Source organism: Enhydra lutris, unplaced genomic scaffold, assembly GCF_002288905.1.
Source record: "Enhydra lutris kenyoni isolate GAN:26980312 unplaced genomic scaffold, ASM228890v2 scaffoldscaffold15, whole genome shotgun sequence".
NCBI classification, from domain to species: Eukaryota; Metazoa; Chordata; class Mammalia; order Carnivora; family Mustelidae; genus Enhydra; species Enhydra lutris.
Genome location: NW_019154099.1, coordinates 48,768,819 through 48,784,487, shown reverse-complemented (window position 1 = coordinate 48,784,487; position 15,669 = coordinate 48,768,819). Strand labels below are relative to the sequence as shown.

Here is a 15,669-nt window from a genome sequence, read left to right as displayed (position 1 = left end):
ATTTGACAGAGACATAGAGAGCACAAGTAGGCAGAGCAGCAGGCAGAGGGAGAGGGAGAAGCAGGCTTTCCACTAAGCAGGGAGCCTGATGTGGGGTTTGATCCCAGGACCCTGGAATGATGACCTGAGCTGAAGGCAGCTGCTTAACTGACTGAGCCACCCAGACACCTCTAGAAAGGGAATGCTCTTACACTGTTGGTGGGAATGCAAACTGGTACAGCCACTCTGGGAAACAGTATGGAGGTTCATCAAGATGTTAAAAATAGAGCTACTCTACAACCCAGCAATTGTACTACTAGGTATTTACCCCGAAGATACAGGCATAATGAAAAGAAAGGACACCTGCACTCCAGTGTTCACAGCAGCAATATCCACAGTAGCCAAACTGTGAAAGGAGCCGAAATGCCCTCCAAAAGATGAATGGATAAAGGAGATGTGGTTCATGTATACAATGGAATATTACTCATCCGTCAGAAAGGATGAACAACCACCATTTGCTTCAACATGGATGGAACTGGAGGGGATTATGCTGAGTGAAATAAGTCAAGCAGAGAAAGACAATTACCATATGGTTTCACTCATATATGGAACATAAGCAATAGCACAGAGGAACACAGGGGAAGGGAGGGAAATGTGAAGGGGAGGAAATCAGAGAGGGAGACAAACCACAGAAGACTCTGGACTCTGGTGAACGAAACTGAGGGTTATAGAAGGGAGGGAAAGGTGGCGGAGGTAACAGGATGATGGACATTAAGAAGGGCAGGTGATGTGATGAGCACTGGGTGTTATATGCAACTAATGATTCGTTGAACACTACATCAAAAACTAATGATGTACTATATGCTGGCTAATTGGACAGAATAAAAAAACTTTTTAAAAAATCTATTAATCCACCACCCGCCCTAAGGAAGGAAGGAAGGAAAGAAAAGAAACAAAGAGCAAGAGAGAGAGAAAGAAAGAAAAGCAGGACACTGTGGTTTTGCAGCATTGAGAAAGGGGCCTTGAGAGGTAACTGCCCTGAGTGCAGACTCTGGGGCATGTCCACGCTCTACTGTCACCCTCCCTCTGAGGCACCAGGTGTCTCCAGGGATGCTGAAAATGTTCGTGTTCTCTTCTGTCTGCACAGATGTGACTCCCCTTTTTCCTTTGCTTACCTGCTTCTTATCTTTTCTCTTGTTTTCCTTTACCCTTGTGGGCTCATATTTTCTATCATTATATTCTCACTTTAGTAAAATATGTGAGGAGAAGACAGATGAGCATATGTGTGGATAAATCTACCATATTTAATCAGAAAGCCACTTTTACTCTTAAAAAGTAAAGCAGTGAAATGAGTATTTAAGTAGTGTTAGTTTTTAAGTGTCTGCAGTCATTGTCTCCTAAAGTTAAGAGTGTTAAGTATCTTTGTAAAGATTAAGGACACCAAACACTCCTCAGAAGTTGCTTTTTTTTTTTTTTCTTTTAAGTATGTGAGTACACAATTCCCTTTCCAGCTGTTTCACTGCTCTCCTTCCCCGTGGCTGTCCTGTAATGATCTACAGCTTCAGTCTCCTGTTGGCCCATCTTTCCCAAATCTCTCCAACCTCTAATTTAGGCCAGACTCTGTGTTACATAAGAGCCCTTCAGTCATGCTTCGCCTCCCCACTCCTTGCCCCTCCCAAACGTTATTCTAGACATTCGTCAGTCTCCTAAGCCCCTTGTCCATCTTCCTCTTCGGGCCTAGAAAGTCATTCTCACTCCTCCATGACAAAATAAACAAGTTTAGGCCTTCATTCTCCAAACTCCTGTTCCTCTAATTTTCTCTCTTCCTCTAAACTTTGCCCTTTCAAGAGATAATTATTCATTGAGAACTTACAATGTTCAAAGCACAGTATCTAAAAGAATAGAGCACAAGAAGGTCTCTTGAAAATTTTTAGAAAAAAAAAATGTAATAGAACAGAGAGACAAATTCAAAGAAATGAATGTAAGAATAAGTGATAAACAAGTAGAGACTCAATCCAGAAGACTCAGAAAGAACAGAGAAAACAAAGGGAAGGAAAGCATCAGAGAAAGAACACAATGAAATCCCTGAGGTTGACGGACACGAGTGCTGCCTGGAAGGGGCCACCAGACACACAACATGTAGGATGAGGGAGGAGTGCTCTGGGGATGGATGTGAGGAATTCATCTCTGAGGCCTGAAGTAGGAGGAGGAGCTGGATGCAAGAAAACAAGAAAGAGACAGGAAATTAACCTCCCAGAGAAAAAATGTCAGGAGGTCCTGAGTCGTGAAGACCTATGAGAAGCTGCTGTTCCCTCTCTGTGGGTCACAGCCAGGTGTTGTGTTTGTGTCGTGGAGGGAAGTTCACAGGGTGAGCTGGAGAAGTAGGGGGCCAGCTTGCACAGTGAACACTATTAAATTGAGCTCAGAACAGTCAAAGACCTTGGGAACCGTAAAAAATCTGAGAGGATGTTAAGCAGTGAAGAGACCACGCCCTGCCGTATTTTGAAAGGGCATTATTGTGCGTTATTCCGAAGCGATTGTTGGAAGGTGAAAGTGTATGGGGTTGTCTGTAGCTCAGAAAAGAACCAACAGAAACTGCCCCACAGCTCTTACAAATGGCAAGAAAGACCGTGAAATCAAAGAGCTCGCGGGCACCAGATCTGTTCGGTAACAAAAATTCAACCAAGTACATTTTGAAGATCTAATTGGCTTTTTAACATGATTCCTGACTAGGGCAGGATCCCATCTAACGCACAGGGGGATGTTCTGAGGAGTTAAACCAAGTGGGAGGTTTTAGAGAAGGAAGGTGGGGCGGGTATGTTACTAGTCAAAGAAAGGGAATGTTTCGGTGAGTGGCTTTTCCTTAGGGGAAAAGAAAGAGTGTTGCCAGGCAGACTACCTCATCTTTCTTCGGGGGTGGAGAGTGCCCGTGTGGTGGACTTACTGGTACTGATCTGATGGAAAAATTCCTGACGGATGGGTTAAGACTACATTTCTGAGGGAGACTAAAGCTACAGTTAGATTAGGTATTAAGCCTGTTTAGGAACTCAGTCTAACAGGGCTAAAATTATAAAATTCTGTGTCATTGGCTTATTTGTGGTAATTAAAGCTTTTGGAATGGACAGGTTGCCTAATTAGAAGTAACACAGTAAATTAGGGGGCCTGTGTTTCTAGCAGAGACCTCTTTCTGGGGTCCGTACCCATGTATGCAGCTACCCGGAGGCCTGCCCATAAGCATCTTAAAAGAATCCAAAACAAGCCCATCATCACCTTCCTTGGGGTCCCCAAACGGTTTTTTTCTTTTTTATGCCCTATCCTAGAAGCTAGCATCATCATTCACCTTGGCCTAGAAGCCTGCTAGAAGCCTAATGGTCATCCCAAGCTGCTGCTTCTCTCATACGGTCCCAAACAGTACGTTGTTATGTTCTGTCCGTCCTGCTAGCTGAGTGTTTCAGAAACTGCCTCATTCTTCCCTTGCACATTACGACGAGTTGTTTTGGCTCTTGCTTTGTCCTTCCCACACTAGTGCAAGAGTCCCTGACCAACATTCCCAGGGCACGCTCTCCCATGCCCTTCTTTCTCACCATTGCCACCGTTGTCTTTTTTTAAAATGAGCAAATCTGATCATATTACTTACCATTATTTACCCTCTTCCTAGTTGGAATTGGCCATGCCCTCCTGGGTAGCCCTGGATGCTATGTTCACCCTTGTTTTTAATGGAGCCATCTACATTAAAGGATAGAATTTGCATTTTATTTATATGCCTTCATAAGCCTCATATACCCTAAGTGCCCAATAAATGCAGAGATAATATAGTGATTAAGAGTTCAGATTCTTGGTAAAAGAGCTCTAAGGACAAATTTTGTTTCTAAAATGCAGTAGCAACGCAAGCAAAATGCCGGTTTTGGTGGGAATGAGAGAAAGGGGAGACTTCCTCCACTGTTGGTGGGAATCCCAGCTGGTGCAGCCACTCTGGAAAACAGTGTGGAGGTTCCTCAAAAAGTTAAAAACAGAGCTACCCTACGCCCAGCAATTGCACTACTAGGTATTTATGCAAAGGATACAAAAATTCTGATTGGAAGGGATATATGCACCCCTATGTTTATGGCAGCTTTATCAACAATAGCCAAATTATGGAAAGAGCCCAAATGTTCATCTACTGAAGATGCAATATATATGTATAGTGGAATATTACTCAGCCAGAAAAAAGAATGAAATCTTGCATTTGCAACGCCATGGATGGAGCTGGAGAGTACTATGCTAAGTGAAATAAGTCAGTCAGAGAAAGACAAATAACATGATTTCACTCTTATGTGGAATTAAAGAAACAAAATAGATGAACATAGAGGGGGCATAGAAAAGAGAGACAAACCAGGAAACAGACTCTCAACAGAACAAACTGAGGGTTGCTGGAGGGGAGGTGGACAGGGGGATGGGTTAAATGGGGGATGGATATGGATATTAAGGAGGACACTTGTGGTGAGCACTGGGTGTTGTATGTAAGTGATGAATCACCAAATTCTACACCAGAAAATAATACTACAGTTAACTGTTAACTAACCAGAATTTAAATAAAAACGTGAGAAATTTAAAAAAAATTTTTTTTTAATAAAATACAGCAGCTGGATGGCTCGGCAGGTTGTCATATGTCATCATCTGTGAGATGGATGTAATGGTAGTATTTAGCTTCACAGTGATTTTGAGAGCGTTGGCAATAATAATTATAATAATACATAGTTGTGAATAGCAAATGAATTGTTTAGTCTCACTTTATCACTCACAAGATCAAACCCAGGTGTCGAGCACCTTCAGGATCTGGCCTCTGCCCTGGGTCTGACCACACCTGCATATGTAACTCTGCCCATGGTAGACACAGAAAACTACTGGCCATTGCCTAAATACGCTGTATTCTCTCTCCCCCCTCCATTCCTTGCTGTGCTGTCTCGCTTCACATGGAATCTCTTTTTCCACTTTGTCTTCCTGGCAAATGTTTACTCATCCTTTAAGACTTCCCGTGCCACTCCCTCCCACTGCCCCACCCCTTACTCAAGCTTGGCTAGACTTTTCTTCCTGGCTCTGTTTTGTGTCTGTGTGAACCTCTTAAGGGCAGACTTTCAGCTCTGCATTCGCAGCATCTAGTGAATGCCGAGGGTATGAATTCAGTAGATGTTTATTAAACAAATGAATGCAGGGATGAATGACTCTCTGATACAGGTAAATGGTGGCTTAAAAAAAAAAAAAAATGTTATGCCCTATATGAGGGTCAGCAAATCCTGCCCGCCCACTGCCTGGTGCTACATACACCATTTTCTCGGGAACTTCCTGTGGGTCCACATCCGGGTGTTGGGATTCATGGCTGGGCTAGGGAGGGCATCAAAGCTGCGTCATTGAGGCAGAACCCGGATGGCCCACAAAGCCTGAAATGGGTACTAGCTGACCCTTTACAGAAAAAGCTTCCTGATTCTTGCTCTATGTGGGTAAATTCCTTTAAAAAATGTTTGGAAAGGACAGGTTCGATGAGCAACGTTCACATTTTTTTCTATGGCGTATAAAACTATGGCAGTGTTCATATGCATTTCTTTTCCAGACAGCCATATTCAGTTTAACTCTCTGGCATTTTTGAACTAAACAGGAAGGAGCAAGCTTTTACAGGATGACTGGCCTGGGTCCTTTGCCTCAAGCCCTTTATAATGGAGAACGCTTTAAGCTTGAGCAGCTGAATGCTGAAGAGCTGGAAACAAATGTTCTTCACAGAATGATGAATGCAACCACAAATTTACAGAGGGAGGTTTTGACGGTAGGTAAGCACTTATGAGAAAATACATGGTAAATGATGCTTAAAAATGATTTCTGTACTAAAATATCTTTTCATAGCAAAAATTTCCGTCCTGATCACTTAGCAATTAACTTAAAAGTAGTAATTAGTTAATTAAGCTTACCTATGCATAATTACATCAAGAATTGCTTAATTGGAAAGAAAATTCAAAGTTTTACAGGCAAATTTGTTATGAAATTTATTGTATGAATCCTAATTGCCTACATTACTTATTTAGATGACGTAGTTGTTAAGTGTATTCTGTGCAAAACTTTAAAATATATGCATATAAATTGCCTAGATTACCTAAGTAGTATTTTTTTGTTGTAGGGCGTATTAAATGATCGAACAAATGTAATTGATTTCCTTATGGAGAAGAAGAATGTCGTACCCCGTGTAAATCCTTCAATTTTGCACACAAAATGGCAGTACCTTAATTTAATATCCACATCAGGTAAAATAATCCTTCCATATACTTTCTACAAATGCTTATTGAGTTGTGAATGTTTTATTAATTGGTTATTTAACATTTAATATGAAAATTTTTCAGTAACTGCTGATGTTGAAGATTTCTCTACATTCTTTTTCTTGGATTCACAAGATAAGAGTGCTGTAATAGCAGAGAACATGTATTATTTAACCCAAGAAGGTAATAAGCATATTTTATTTTCCTGACTTTATTCCTAAAGTAGCAAAATTTGTAATTTTGGTAAGGTGGTTGCATAGTGAATTTGTATGTTGCTATTTGACTAGGGGTCTTGTTGTCAAGAGTTTGTCTTTTGTTAGGATCTAAGCATTGTGCTGAGAAGCTGTCTTCGACCCTGCTGAATCTTACATACACAGGGGTTCATCTTGGTTTTTTGCCTTTTCTCAAAGCAAGCTATTCCATTTTTCACCTTTTTAAGAAAGTGGCAAAACCCTTTTCCGGACTGTGTAAACTGATGCTTCACACTGCATGAATAAGAGTGTAATTCCCAGATCAGAGGAGAGTAGTTCTGCACTCGCTTAAACAACATCAAGGCTTTTGCTTACATTGAGGATTATAACAAAGGAGGGGAGACTGATCCAGGACGGTGCTTGCAAATATGGACTTGCAAATATAGCCTGGACGGGGGCATCTGCAGTGGGTTCACAGTGACCTATTCCGATAGGCAAAGGTAGAGTTTGGTTGGGTTTGTTACCTTTTGTTTTGTTGGACCATCTTTGCTCTAGAGAGAAAAAATGAGAGCCGATACACATTAAGATAAGACAAGGCTGCTTTTTATCTCTGTGTGTAAAGCAGTCATCTAACAATGAGAGTGATTTCAAGATAGGATGAACTGTGTAGTAAGTGGTGTATTTTTACATATGAGAGTTTTAAGCTGAGGCCTCCCAGCCAGTTTTTTAGAATGCTGTGGAATCAAGTTTGGGCCAGATGGTTGCAGAATTACTTTCTAACAGATCTTTGATATTATGTTCGTAAAATGGTCTGTCTTCAAGAAATCCAACAAATAATGAAGTATAATGCAGTTCTGTATGATGGCAGAGTAGAGTCCTGACTATGTTTAATGAAAAGGAAACAGAGAAACAGGGAATAAAAAATAGAAGAAATCTATTTATCAGGTCCTGAGGTGTATTTCGAAAATTGTCTCTGGATATCAGAGTAAGTTAGTCTCTGGATATCAGAGTAAGTTAGCCTATAATTAATGCCCTGTGGTTAAATCTTTAACAATTTAAAAGAATATTACCTGAGAAACACCTACGTTCCTCTTTCTTGCAATTACGTAAGTGTGTAAAGAAATAATGGAGTTGTGAGAAATTTACATAGCACTTCTGAAATAATTCTCAATTTACTATAATGGTTAAAAGTGCTGCGCTAAGAAGATGTTAGAATTCTTTCCCTTTCTTCTTTGAAAAGAATATACCACTACCTTACTCTTAAGTTGCTTCCATGTGGACTCAATGTTAGCCTTCTTGTTAACAGTTTTTGTGTAATATTGTGTAGATGTTGCTGAGTATGTAGTAACTGTAGCTTCACATCTCTTCAGGACTAAGTTTTTGATATAGCAGATTTTTAGCACTTGTTCTAAGTAGGCCATGTGATCGGGGGGACTAATTTTTCTATAGGTTTTAAAGATAACTAAACTAGTATTATTTCGGGTGACAGATGCTGAGCCTAGGTGAAATTAAACCCATTAAACTGACTTCAGAATTAAAAGTTTCTCTTCGTGGCTCCAAATTTTCAGATTTTTCTGAAAAAAATAATTGTATTGCTGTTGCTGGCACAAGGTGATGTAGATTAGGCCAAGTTAATGACAACCAGTTTTTTTTTCTTTGAAGGAAATGAATTATAAGCTAATAAAATATTGCTGTTTTTAATATCTACTGATAAGCTTTATTGTATCTAGTTTTACATATAGTGGGGTATAAGTATCAGTTTAAAGAAAACGTAGCTGTAGCTGGAAGATAGTTTTGTTACCAACACTGAAAACATAATAAGCATAATGTAATTTTCATCTACTAATAAAAGAATTCCACAGATAGGTCCCTTAGGGACTATTCTTTTTGGCATCTGAGTTTCTATAACCTTATAGAACCCTCTTCTAGTATTTTTATACACATGTCAGTGTGTGTGTGTGTATAATTAACAATATTTGCTTATTTTTAAAAAAATTAAATTTAATATTTTAATAATGTTTATGTTATTAACTGGAAACATTCCCTGCTTTTAGTTTGGTTTTTAGAAGAGGTAGTTTGACTAAACTATTTGAAACTTTCAGAGGACGCTGTAATTTCTTCAGTCACTCTCTGGATTATTGCTGATTTTGACAGACCATCTGGGCGAAAACTACTGTTTAATGCATTAAAGTTCATGGTGAGTATTTAGATGTTTATTCTTATTACAAAAATTTTAATTTTCTGTTAATTTTGAGAAAGCCAAATTAAGAACATGCATTCAGTCTTTATTCCCCTCCCTATTAACATTTTAAATACCTCAAGTTGTTGCTAAAGGAACTTAGGAACTCCCTCACAAAATTCCTGTGTTCAAATCTGATGGTCTTGTGATGGCATTTGGAGGTGGGACCTTGAGGAGGTAAGTAGGTCATGAGGTGGAACCCTTGTGAATGGGATTAGTGCCTTTGTAAGAAGAGACATGAGAGAGCCTTGCTCCTTCTCTTCCCATCATGTGTAGATAAAAGGACAAATCAATAGTCTGCAACCTGGAAAAGGTTTCTCACCAGAACCTGACCAGGCCAGCACCCTGATCTCAGGTTTCCTGGTCTCCAGAACTATGGGAAATAAGTTTCTGTTCATTTGTTGCCACCCTGTTTATGGTTACTGTGTTGTAGCAGCCAAAACTGACTAACACTTAGCAGTTATAAATAAGCTATTAAAACAGAGTGAATGGTTCTGGACCCTGCCATTACAACGATGACCCCAAATCTGCTTTTTACCAACAAAACCTCATAATAGCAATTTTTCAGGCAACACTTTATTTCTCTGATTATTTAAGAAAAAACAAATTTTTTCTCACTGAAGAGTATTTTAAGCCTTAAATCAACCTTCATTTTTTGTTATTAGAGAATTACAAACCAATATACTTCAACGGGGTACATTTCTATAAAGAGCACCTGAGTGGCTTAGTCGGTTAAGCATCTGACTCTTGATTTCTGCTCAGGTCATGACCTCAGGGTCAGGAGATTGAGTCCTGCATGGGGCTCTGCGCTGGGTGTGGAGCCTGCTTCCCTATCCCCCCCCCCCCCCCCCCCGCCCATTGTCATTCTCTCTAAGAAAAACAAACAAAAATCGGAAAACTCTTTTATAACCTTCTTTATTTCTAAGGGAGCATTAAAGTCTGTCTAGATTAAAAACACCTAAGAAACATAAACCAAAATATTTAATGAAATTGTTTTGTATTAGCTAAGTGTAAATCTGTTGCTGATAACAAATTACCCATAACTTAATGGCTTAAAACAACAGTTTTTTCCCCATTGTCTGGGGTTTAAGAATTCAGGAGTGACTCAGCTGAGTACAAAGCGTGAGTATAGAGAAGTGGGTATCATTGGCAGCCATCTTGGAGGTGCTCTACCACATCAAAAATAGTTGATACATTTTAAACAAAACATAACATTAGCTAGGAGAATTTTCATGTCATGTTAGATAATCTCAGAATACACTGTGACTTCTTTAAGTGGCCTGCAGACCAGCATTTTCCAAAAAGGGTGTTTGGGATCTAGGGAGTACGTCACTTCTTCCTTCTCAAGAATTTCTGGTAGCATGTTCTTTGTAAGGCTGACAGACTGCCGTTTCCCAGTAGTTACAGTGTATATGGCTCTCCCATTATGCACATATTGGTATGTTTAATGGTGTCCTGCGTATCTCTAAGGATCTATTCATTTTTGTTCATTCTGTCTTATAGATTATAGTCCTATGGATTTATCTTTAAACTCAGCGATTCTTCCTTCTGCCAACTAAAATCTATTGAACCCCTCTGAGGGAATTTTTTATTTCAATTATTGTACTTTTCAACTCCAGAATTTCCATTTGGTTCTTTTTTTTTAATAATTTCTATCTGTTATTATTCTCAGTGTAATAACTTGTTATAACCATACTTTCCTTTAATTCTTTAAACATGATTCCCTTTAGTTCTTTGAACATATTTATATGTCTGCTAAGTCCATTATCTAAGGCCCCTCCAAGATCGTTTTTAATGCTTGTTATTTTTTCTTCGCATAAATCATACTGTCCTATTTGACTGCATGTCTCATAATTTTTTATTGAAAACCAAACATTTTGGATAATACACAGTAGCACATTCGGACACCAGTAACACCTCATCCCCAGGGTTACCCATTGTTTGTTTGATCATTTGTTTATTTGTTTAGTGATGGGAGGGAACTAACTCTGTTGTCTATTTCCCTCTTACTGTTTATCTCTGATGTTCCTACTTAGACTCTTTTCCTTGTTTTTATCTTTTATCTTCTTTCCTAGAAACTGCCTCTGAGTCAACAAAAGCCAATTATTGCTCAAAGTTTGTGCTTGAGTCCCCCATAAGTGGTTAGATGTCCACACTTCACTGTTGGATGTGTACTTGACTTAAAGGCTACTTTTCAGTTCAGGGATTTTATGATTTTGCCCCACATTCATCCGATTCATCTAGAATTCCCTTTCTAGTTACTCCTGAGAAGATTCAACCTTTGGCATGAAGTCCATGAATGGATTTAATATTATTTTTAAACCTGCCTTCCTCAGAGTTGCCTGGTCAGAGTAGCTTTTTTTTTTTTTTTTTTTGAAGATTTTATTTATTTATTTGAGAGAGTGAGAGAGATAGATCATGAACAGAGGGGAACTGTAGAGGGAAAATGCAGCTCCCCACTGAGCAGGGAGCCCAATGCTGGACTCGATCCCAGGACCCCGGGATCATGACCTGAGCCGAAGGCAGATGCTTAACAACTTAGCCACCCAGGTGCCCTCCAAGGAGCTTTTTATTCAGCAGTGTTTATTCAGGGAGCACCTTCAAATGTGTGCCATGCCCAGTTCTCATTTTCCTAAGTGAGGCCAGTGTAGAATATATGCAGTTTCACAGAACCTCAGGGATGCGTGTGATTCCAGGACAGCTCTTTTCATCTGTCTCTTTCTCTGGTTCTTGCTGTTAGACCTCTGGCTGCTCTATCGTTTCACCTAACATTTTCTTGCCTGGAGGACCCTATGAAAACAGGCTCCAGATGGAATTTCATCCACAGGCTATAATTTGCTGACTCCTGATCTTGTTTATTAACTAAATTATCTGTGGTATCATTTTGGAGTTTTATTCTTTCCAGTATTATATCTTGAGCCTCTGTCATTTTCAGTTTATTGTAGCCAGCTTGTTTTTAACCGCGGCCTTTATCTTACTGGGGCCTCTCCTTAAGGCTCTCTGGGGCTGTTTTTTGGAAACCATGTTTTCTTTTCAAAACTACACAAAGTTCAAAGGACTGATGTAATGAACACTTATATATCCAACACCTAGATTCTATAATTGTTAACATCTTGCTATATTTGATTTATCTAATTATCTGTTTGTAGGGGGGGAAGGGCAGGAATGGTCTAGATCATTATAAAGTAAGTTGTAGAGATCAGCATATATCATCCCTTAATACTTCAACATGCATTTTCCAAGAATTAGGAGATTCTTCTACATAACTGCAATAGCCCCTCACATTGTTAGTACTAAGTCTTCATTAAATCGTTCCCACAAAGGTGTCTTTTCTTTTTTCAAAGCAGGATCCAAACATGCTTCCCACAGTGCATTTCATTGTTAAATTTCATTAGTCTCTTTTGTTGTAGAACAGTCACATCCACATTTTGTCTGGTGACTTTTTAAAGAGACCAAGCTAGTTGGTTTATAGAAAAATCCCACATTCTGAATTTCACTGATTTTTTTTTTTCTTGTAGTATTTTTAACTTTTCTCTAGCTCTCATATCACCTCTGTACTGGAAGTTATGTCTGAAGCTTAATTAGATTCAGCTTCAGCATGTTCTGGCAAGAAGACTTCATGGCTAACACTGTATTCTTCTTGCTCTGTTTGTAGAATACCAACAGGAAAAAAAAATCAAATGCCCAGCATCAGTAGAATAGATAAAATAGAGTATATTCATACTGTGGAATTCTGTACAATCCTACCGAATCCTGTGGAATTCTGTACAAAACTACAGCCACACAAAACAGTGTTGGCAAATCTCACAACCAATATGTTAAGTGGAAACAGAGCAGGAAAGAATACATATTGTAGGATTATATGTATATGAAGTTGAAAACAGCTTAAATGTTTAACGATGATACTTAGGGATGAACCAGAAAGCAGCAAGATTGATACAACCAATACATAACAGGGTAGTGGTTGTTTCTAGAAAAGTGGGAGGGTGTAGTGACAGGCAGGGTGTAAGAGAGATGACTCTGGGTTGCTGATATGGCTCTGTTTCTCCACCTGGGTTATAGTTTTATGGGCTTAATTTCATTAAGTTTTGCACTTCTGTTTTGTGTATTGTTTTATATGTGTCATTTCACGCACTAAAAGAGGGCAAACAAAGTTGCATTCTAAAACACTTTATACTGAGAGGTGAAGCACTTCAAGTTACTACAATGGCTGTAGGCTGTGTCGGTAGGTGCACGTTCAGTACAGTCCACCCAGAAAGATGCTGTGTGGTACACTGAACAGACTTGATGGGAAAGAAAACAGTTCAGCTGTATAAAGACATGCGGAATCTGATCTTTTTCACCTATAAATGTGTTTTGCAGAAAACAAGTGTTCACAGTCGGTTGGGGGTTATTTATAATCCTACTTCAAAAATAAATGAAGAGAACACAGCTATTTCTAGAGGAGTTTTGGCAGCTTTTCTTACACAGAAAAACAGCTTTTTGAGAAACTTTCTCAGGAAACTGGCAAAGGAAGAAACTGCTACAGCTATTTACTCTGGAGAAAAAATTACAACATTCCTTACTGAGGTCAGTACCTATTTGTTTGGAATAATAAGTATCTGTTGTGTATTTAGGAAGTATAAGCCAGTGTTACCATGTTGCTGAAAAACATCAATAAATAAGTATAATCAATTGGGCATAATAAACATTCCTTCAAACGAGAAAAGATAAATATTAAATGATATGACTTTGCATCAAGGCATTTAGCAAACCAAATATTTCTACTACTACTTTGTGATCCTTGAAGTTGATGGCATTCTGGTTAGGACATGGACTTAGATGAAGAAATGGGAGGTAAAGGATTATGTAAATAATACTCGGGTATTTCCCTCAAGGGATCCAGTATGAGGGACATTATAAAGATGGAAAATGATCCTCAAGAAGGAAGATTCATTAATCCTTTCAAAACTATTTTCTGATTGTCTGCCAGACAGTGGAGATGCACTTGTGAACAAGGCAGGTATATTCAGTCCCTGCTTATGTGAAGCTTACATGGTAGTAGGAGAGACAGACAGACTGAATAGTACTGGAACAATATAAAGAAAGAAGAGGGTAGATAGTTTGAGGGATGCTCTTTTAGCTGGAGTGGTCAGGGAAGGCATCTCTAAAGAGTTTACGTTTAAGCAGAGGTCTGAAACGAGAAATCAAGCCGTGGAAAATCTGCAGGAAGAATGTACCAGATTAAGGAACACAGTAAGTCTAAAGGACTGCCACAGAGGTCAGCTTTCCAGGTCTGAGTATGGGCAGAAGATCATCATGAGCAAAATAGAGACAGTGATGTGGAGACTACAAGGAGATGAGGTCAGGAACAGAACCCAGATATTTCAAGCACCTGTAGGACATGGTAAGGGCTTGAAGTCTTTCCTGAGTATAATGGGAAACCACTGAGGAATCTTGAAGAAGTGAGTAATCTTTAAAAAGATGACTTTGAATGCCATGTGAAGATTTGGTGGTAGGCAGACAAGAATGGAAATGGGATGAACAGTTAGAATGCTATTGCGATAATCGAGGCAAGAAATAATGGTGTCTTGGACTAGGTGGTGGTGGTAGAGATAGTGAGGTGGTTGGCACATATATTTGTTACAACTCTAGGCAACAGGATTAACTGATCAGTTGTATGTGACATAAAAGGTAATACCCTTCCATTTTAGCTTGAGTGGCTTGAATCGATGGTGGTGTCTTTTTTTGAGATGGGGAAATCTAGATGGGCTTTGGACACATAAGGGATCAAAAGTTAAGTCTGAACATGTTGGAAGTTCCTGTTGGACATTCAAGTGGAGATGTTGGATTGACAGTTGAGTTAATGAGTATAGAAATCAATTCAGGGTTGTTGGGGTATTTTTAGAGTCAGACACTTTTGAGAGTTACCAACATTATACACAATTTAAAGCCAAGAAACTGGATGAGATACCTCAGGAGTAAGTTGGATGAGAGAAGAGAAGCTGAAAACAGAGCCCTGGAACATGCCAACATATAGAAGTGTGCAAGAAAAGGATGATCCAGTAAAGGAGACAGATGGAGCAGCCAACAAGTTAGGAACTTAACCAGGCAAGTATGGTATCCTGAAAGCCAGTTGGAGAAAATAATTCAAGGAGGAATGATCAACTATGCCAGATGTTCCTGAAATAGGCTTCATAACTGACCATTTACTTATTAAGGTGGTCATTGATGAGAATTGTTTCAGTGGAGTAATAGGTATAAAAGCAGATTGAAAAGAGAATGGGAAATCAGGAAATGAATGTAAGTAGCCCTTTTAAAAAAAACTTTATTTTATCACGAACAGAGAAATATTTTGTATCTAGAACAGGACTTGAGGTCAAGGATTTCTAAACTGGGGAGATGTCACTGTTCTATATGGACACAGTCCATCCAAACAATGAGAAAGGATGATGCAGAGAGAGGGGACCAGAGTTAAGAGCAAAGTTCTTGAGTAGATGAGAGGTGCCAGGATCCAGTGGACAAGTGTTAACTGTTGGTCTTAAGAAAAGAAATGTTCGGAGTGCCTGGGTGGCTCAGTCAGTTGGGCATCTGGTTCTTGGTTTCAGCTCAGGTCGTGATCTCAGGGTCCTGGGATCAAGCCCCATGTCGGACTCCACCCTCAGCATGGGGTCTGCTTCAGACTCTCTCAAACCCATTCCCTCTGCCCCTCCTCCCTGTGTTCTCTCTCTCTCTCTCCCTCTGAAACTAAAAATAAAAATAGAAAAGGAACTGTTTGTCTCTTTTAACCAGAAGGAAGGCAGAATGTATGGGCACAGTTGTAGAAGGGTAGATTTATTTGGTGGCAGCAGGATGAAGTACTTCTAATTATATTCATTTTCAGAAGAAATTCCGGTCATTGCCAAGTGTAAGAGTAAGAGTAGGTATTATTAGGGGTTGGAGGAAAGAGGAGAAAATGCCACATATTTCTCTATTATTCTGAGAGTAGGCAAGTGAATTT

The 15,669-nt window shown here is 39.3% G+C and overlaps 1 protein-coding gene across 1 annotated transcript in view; it reads left to right on the top strand.

Moving 5' to 3' along the window:
• The window catches only part of LOC111147092 (UDP-glucose glycoprotein glucosyltransferase 2), a 197,626-nt gene that overhangs the window by 115,942 nt on the left and 66,015 nt on the right, over positions 1–15,669 (top strand). The window contains exons 17-21 of the mRNA XM_022502981.1: positions 5,612–5,776; positions 6,125–6,248; positions 6,345–6,443; positions 8,554–8,648; positions 13,053–13,259. Of these exons, the coding sequence (XP_022358689.1) occupies positions 5,612–5,776; positions 6,125–6,248; positions 6,345–6,443; positions 8,554–8,648; positions 13,053–13,259 (690 nt within the window). The remainder of the gene's footprint in view (positions 1–5,611; positions 5,777–6,124; positions 6,249–6,344; positions 6,444–8,553; positions 8,649–13,052; positions 13,260–15,669) is intronic.